The 6646-nt window shown below is 45.6% G+C and overlaps 1 protein-coding gene across 1 annotated transcript in view; it reads left to right on the forward strand.

The window, feature by feature from the left end:
• Nucleotides 1–970: 970 nt before the first annotated feature.
• DEF6 (DEF6 guanine nucleotide exchange factor) overlaps nucleotides 971–6646 on the forward strand; it is a 28030-nt gene continuing 22354 nt past the window's right edge. Inside the window, exons 1-3 of the mRNA XM_048513857.1 lie at nucleotides 971–1132; nucleotides 3526–3582; nucleotides 5790–5926. Of these exons, the coding sequence (XP_048369814.1) occupies nucleotides 971–1132; nucleotides 3526–3582; nucleotides 5790–5926 (356 nt within the window). The remainder of the gene's footprint in view (nucleotides 1133–3525; nucleotides 3583–5789; nucleotides 5927–6646) is intronic.

A 6646-nucleotide genomic window follows, 5' to 3' on the forward strand; every position in this document is an offset into this window, starting at 1 on the left:
GTATTATTACTCTAGTCCCAGCACGAGGCTGAAACAGCCCTATTACTCCAGAACAAAGAAATTAAGGTATCTGGCTGCTGTGGGTTATCTGGGCTGTGTGGCCAGGGTCTGGTAGTTTTTGTTCCAAACATTTCTTCTGTGTTAGGAATAAAAACAACTAGACCATGGCCACATAGCCCAGGAAACCCACAGCAGCCAATTGATTCCGACCATGAAAGTTAAGGTAACTTTATAACCTTAGATATAAATGCTCTCAGACATGTAGTCAATGGCTACTAAACTGCCCAATGGTTAATCAATAAGTCAGCTATTAGAATGTGATCTCCGCATCTTGTTGACATACAAACAGATGACTGGTTGTGACACACCCTTGTAATTCCCAACAGTTTCCCAAGCCAGAGCTGGCAACTCTAGGTAGACCACAAACTTTGTATGCTGAGCGTTTCACGTTAAAGCCCATTACCGTGATTGGCTAGCAGGGTGGTGACTGGATAGGGCTGTGGCCAATGCCTACCCTTGGAAATGGAGGCAGGACAAGTGCCTGCTACAAAAGCATTTCCCTGCTTCATGGATTGCCCAAATCTTACACAGCCGTGCCCATTGGGAACCTGTGCTCTGTTTGAACAATTGGGATTGGCACAACGTCCACGTGAATGCAGTTGTCATACTTAGGTTGTTGCAGGCTTTAAGTTGAGACAGGCGGATCCGGGCTTTCGTTAGGTTTATAGTCAAAAACTAAATCTGAGATATCAGAAGATTCTCTGCAAAGGCCGCTTTTGTAGGATTTGTGGCTTTGTTTTTTTTTCCTTCCAGACATAAAAAGTCATTATTCTTTTTTGCAAGTTCTGAGCCTTTTCAGCAATTCTCATCTTGCAGTACAAACCAGTGTTTTCTTTTCTGATGGGAGCATACCAGGGAATCTAATTCAGCTGAATCCTAAGCTCGCAAATCAAATCCCTTGCAATAAACGATGAAAAGATTGTTTCTTCTTGGGACGCTAACCAAACTTCTTTTCCACAGCTCCGTCAGCACCATCCGCAATCAGCGCTACCACATCCACGCCAACCTGTCATTCGCCATCTTGGTGGCTCAGATCTTGCTGCTTATCAGTTTCCATTTAAGTCCTGGAACAGTAAGTGCTGGAAATTATTCTTTGCCAAGATTATTCGCAGTACAAGATCAAAACAAGTTGGAGGCTTCTAAGTTTCCTGATAATTTTACAAGCATAATCAAAAGCCAGAAAGCTATTTTTATCCATCCTACAAACCAGACTTACTAGACCTCAGAAGTAACTAGATTCAAAAATTTCTCCTCTGGACACTGTGGGATGCCACAGGATCAAAAGCAATGTCTTCATTTTTCATTACCGTCACATCTGGCATGACAGGAAATTGCACTTTGTTGCCCAGGCACAGCCAGAAGACGAGGCTCCTGATTTTTATACCTGGCTCGGCCAATTTGGAGGTCATATATTGTCATGACAGGAAATTGCACTTTTTAAAAAATAAGTTTTTGTGGTTAAAGTATACAGTAATGTACAGCCAGTTACTTTTGTTACATTGAAATTAAAATTTAGGCTTCTCCTTCAACACGATGCTGTACTTCATTGAGTACCTTAAACACCTACCTCACAGTGTGGTAAGGGGGGAAGGACAAGGTGATTGTAAGCCCCTTTGAGGCCCTTTCCCCACTTACCCTTTTCGGAGGGTTGCTGCGCGCAATTCACAGCATGCGCAATTCCTGGCGCATGGCCCGGCTTCCCCACGACCCCGTGCTCTGCGCTGGGTCATCAAAAGACGCCATTTGAAAAGGCGCCAGGAATTATGCGCGCTGAGGGGGCTCGAGAGAGGCAGCTTCAGGGCGGCTGCGTTCTCACCGCCCCTGAAGTGGGGAGTGCAGCTGGACCCCGCGCTACTTTAGGAGAGTAGTGCGGGGCTTAAGGTAAGTGGGGAAAGGGCCTGAGTCTCCTACAGGAGAGAAAGGGGGGATATAAATCCAAACTCTTCTTCATAATTCACAAAGAAAGAAAATATTGAAGAAACGAGGAAACAAGACAATATGTGTCTTGTACCTCACTAATTTTCACAATCTTATTACATAAAATTCAAATATCAACTATATGAATGATAATAGCTTCGTAAATATTGGCTTTCGCCCACACTATTATTAAACTTCGATTGTTAGAGAGTATTTCATCTGGTCTGAGGTGATCAAATAGTCAATCAGCGGTTTCCAAGTTTTTTCATACGTGTTCATATTCTCCTTTCTGAAATAAGTTGTTAATTTGTCCACTGTTCTGAATTCTTGTACTTTTAGAATCTACTTATCCTACAAACCAGACTAACAAGACCTCAAAAGTAACTTGATTCAAAATTTCTCCTCTGGACACTGTGGGATGCCACAGGATCAAGAACATCTTCCTTTTTCATTACAGTCACATCTGGCATGACAGGAAATTGCACTTTGTTGCCCGGGCACAGCCAGAAGACAAGGCTGCTGATTTTTATACCTGGCTCAGCCAATTTGGAGGTCATATATTGTCCGCCTACCAAAGAAGCCAATGCTAAGCTCGGGTTCTTCTTCTCACTGGTTCTGTGGCAACTTGTCCTATAGTTCCGATTAGCTCTTCAGGCAGAACCCATTGGGGGTTTCTCATTTTAACTGCCCATCTCCTGACACGTTTATGAACTAGGTTTGACCGGAAGCATTCTGCAACAGTTTGGGCAATAAGACTTCCAGCCTGAAGAATGAATTTATTAAATTTATCATACCCACCTAAGGAATGTTAATAATTTGATCAAAACTCTTGGTTTCCTCAAATCTGCCAAGTGTTTTGCTTGAAGGGGAACTTACACATCTGATTGAAGGGTGTATGAAGCCCCACTTAAAAAAAATTAATGAATTTTTTTTTAAGGTTTGGATTTCCTCAACATTTTTCTCATGTTTTGCCTGAGGAATGTTGAGGGAAACTCTTAAATGAGCATTCGGTTTCACTAATAATGGAACTGCAGTGACTATTCGGTCTCCGCACAGTGGTTGCTTGTGGTTGGAGGTGTTAGAAGAAGAAAAAGAGTTTGGATTTGTAACCCCCATTTCTTTCCTGTAAGAAGACTCAAAGAGATTTAGAAATCCTTTCCCCTTCCTCTCCCCACAGCAGGTGGGTGAGGTAGGTGGGGCTCTGAGAGTCCTGAACAAACTGTGACTAGCGCAAGGTAACCCAGCAGGAATGTAGGAGTGGAGAAACACATCTGGTCCACCAGATAAGATTCCACTGTTCACATGGAGGAGTGGGGAACTAGTTCTCCATATTAGGCTGTATTGATTTTAACCACTATACCACGCTAGCTCTCCATGTTAGCCATGTAAATTAGCACAAGATCATATGTTGTGGTTAGTATGTCCAGAAAGCTATATGTTTTCTGTGGTTTTTCACAATTTTCTGCAACATTGGTTGTCTTGGCTCTGTAATTTTTATAACGTGCATTGGGGTTTTTGTTCATCTCATTTCTGTTCTGCGCTGGTCAGGGCAAGTTAAACATGACAAATGTTCACACTTTAATTTTGAGCACCATGAATCTGAAGGTAAAGTCATATATTAATCATCGGCAGCACTTGGATCGTCATTTAAGTTAGTAATAATGTTAATCATTATTGTGGAACTTCATTTCCTGATCTTGCAACATTGGGTGCTATCCAGGTCTCGTTATCTTGATTTAGCTGCTGGAGAAATAGAAAGGTCAGACAGCCCGTAGAATTTCCTGTATCTTTTTCATCACTTGACCATCTTAACTACTGCCTGCAGCATAGGCCGCTTCCGCACGGCCACGCTGGGGGTCGGCGTACATGACGCCGACCCAACCCCTCCGGGACCGTTTGTATGAACTGTCCCGGTAACAACTGGGAAGATGGTGCCACGCTGCGCCATCGCCCGATCGACTTACCGTCCCTGTGACAGTCCGGCGCGTCGCCGAGGCCCGGGAAAAAGGCCCCCTGCCCTGTGCGACCGCTCCAGAGTTGCAGGGTGGGGGGGGGTGTCCCCAGGCCTCGGCGACGCGCTGGACGGTCTCAGGGACGGTAAGTCGATTGGGCAAGGAGGGAGGGATGGCGTCTTCCAGCCGCTGCCATTCTCACGGCAGCGGCTGGAAGCCGCCGTTTTCCAAAAACCTTGCTCAAGGAGCGAGGTGGGGAAATGGCGGCTGCGCGCCGCTGGGGAGGAGCAAGGGTGGCGCGGTTGCGAAGCAGCTGCGCCCCCTGTGCAAACAGCTTCCTCGGGACGGTGTTTTTGCTGTCCCCAGGGCGCTGTAAAAGGCCCGTGCGGAAAGGGCCCTGGTTAATGGTCCTTTCTGCACAAATCGCCTCCCCTTTTGTTCTCATTCACTCCCTCGAAATGATTCCTGGCTACCATTACACCCCCCCCTTTTTTTTTTGAGTTCTGTGTTGAATCAATGCTTCACAACCTCATACTGTATTCTGTACTCCTTGTATACTTAATGCTTTGAAGATTGGGCCCCTAAAAATAAAAGAACAGACAGAAAAATGCTGGAAATAAACAGGTGATGGGGTTGCAGAGGGTGCTCAGAAAACAGAGCCGAGGAGGAAGGTCAGGGAAGCAGAGAAGCGTGGGAAACGTAGCCGATAGATGGCACAGCAACTGGAGATGTTTTCAAAACGTTTCAGCCAAAGAATCATTTTCAAAGGGGATTCATGTAAAATGCTTTGAGGTTGGACATAAAGCATGGGTAAAAGGCAGTGAATTTTGCCCCAATGTGCCTCCTCTCTCAGCTTGCTGAAGTTCTCTGAAAACACCCAGGCTGCGTCTGGAAGATGGCTACCGAAGGGCAGAAGCCGCTGCTGCTTACCGTAATTTTCTAGACAACTTTGTGAGCAGCGAGATGGGCCAGGAGACATACATTTGAAAGCCACGAGAGCCCTTCTCCTAATTGCCCAAACTGCAATGTCTACCTGAAGAGACACAGAAATAGAAGGACCAGTTCCTTGCCCTCTGGCAGTGTCGCCTAGAAAACTGCTGAATTGCTTCCCTGCAAACAGTAGATAAGGGAGAAAAAGGGGCGGGGGGGGGGGGGGGGGGGAGAGAGAGAGAGAGAGAGAGAGAGAGAGAGAGAGAGAGAGAATAAACCAAAACCAAAATGGATTTGGTTTTAGGGGGGAAATAAATACTTGCAGAGGATGAAGCCAAGCCGAAAGAGATATAATCGGAAACAGAAACAAGGCAGGAAAATATACAATGAAATAATCCCCAATAAATCAATCCGTGTGGGACTCCTGAGAGGCAGCCGAAGATGAAGGGAAATGAAAATAAGTGTCGGGAGCAAAGTGAAGAAAAAGGATGTCTCATTGTCATGGTCACTATCTTTTCGTTTTCTCAGTCGCCAGGGCATTCCATGTGAAAAACCGTGCCTGCGTTGGCACACTCGGAGGCCATGGCTTAGGGGTAGAGCGTCTTCTTTGCATGCAGAAGGTCATAAGTTCAATCCCTGTCATCTCCAGTTGGAGGACCTCCTCCAAGCAGGAATGCTAGCCTCCAGGTGGGCCGGGGATCCCCTGGCAATATTACAACAATCCAGTCTATTGCCCTAATGTCAACATTCTCAATTTGCTCAAAGCAACCAAGAAAATCAGAGGAGGGTTCTTGAAACACACACACCCCTTGCAAGATTCTACAGCTCTACTGAAGGTGCTTTCCCCAAAGGTCCCCTGAATCCTGGAGGGACTCTGCCAATTCACACAGGCATTCACAGCTCATTTGTGGGCATGTTATTGCTTTTTAGGCCTGTGATGCAAAATCCTCCCTTTGCAAAATTCTCTGCTTTATGTTCGTGTTGCTCCTCAGTTTGGATTACTCCCGGGAGCTGAAGAGATTTGTTTACCAGAAACGAGCATCTTTTTTGAAAATACCAGGAACTCTGTACATTTCCCCACATATCTTAAAGACAGAACCAATCTAGCATGCTTTGAAGGCCAGTCTAACTGTGCAGGGGAAAACATGAGCACCAATGCTAAGGAAGCAATCTGTCGTGATCTGCCGACAGTAAATAATGTTGCATTGTGCTGGCAGAGCCCTTGACTGCTTTTAAGGTTCTGCAGCCTGCCTGTAGAACTGTTGTAGGCTATCAGCTCCTCTGCAGAACTGAACCTGCAGTATCTTTGAAGCGTGGCAAAGGAAAACACTCTTTCTTCTCTCAGATGTTTGGTCTTAATGAAGTCTGTGGGTAGCCAGCCTGAGACGCCTGCTCTCCTGACTTTTTCCCCTTCTTTTAAAAAATCCTTCTTTTAAAAAATACTAAACAAGACAGCAGTTCTAATAGTAGAAGGATCCCCACAAAAGAATTGGAATCACTTTTCTTTTTTCTTCTAGAGGATCCGGAATTTCAGGAGGAGAAGGAGAAGCAGAAACATCTCACGTGGTGTTTGTTGTGGAGGGGTGGGGTGGGAAGGGAAAGGAGATTGTAAGCCCCTTTGAGTCTCCTTACAGGAGAGAAAGGGGGGATATAAATCCAAACTACTCCTCCTCCTCCTCCTCCTCCTCTTCGTCTTCGTCGTCGTCGTCTTCGTCTTCGTCTTCGTCGTCGTCGTCGTCGTCTTCTTCTTCTTCTTCTTCTTCTTCTTCTTCTTCTTCTTCTTCTTC

This window comes from Sphaerodactylus townsendi, linkage group LG13 (genome assembly GCF_021028975.2).
Source record: "Sphaerodactylus townsendi isolate TG3544 linkage group LG13, MPM_Stown_v2.3, whole genome shotgun sequence".
In the NCBI taxonomy this organism is placed as follows: Eukaryota; Metazoa; Chordata; class Lepidosauria; order Squamata; family Sphaerodactylidae; genus Sphaerodactylus; species Sphaerodactylus townsendi.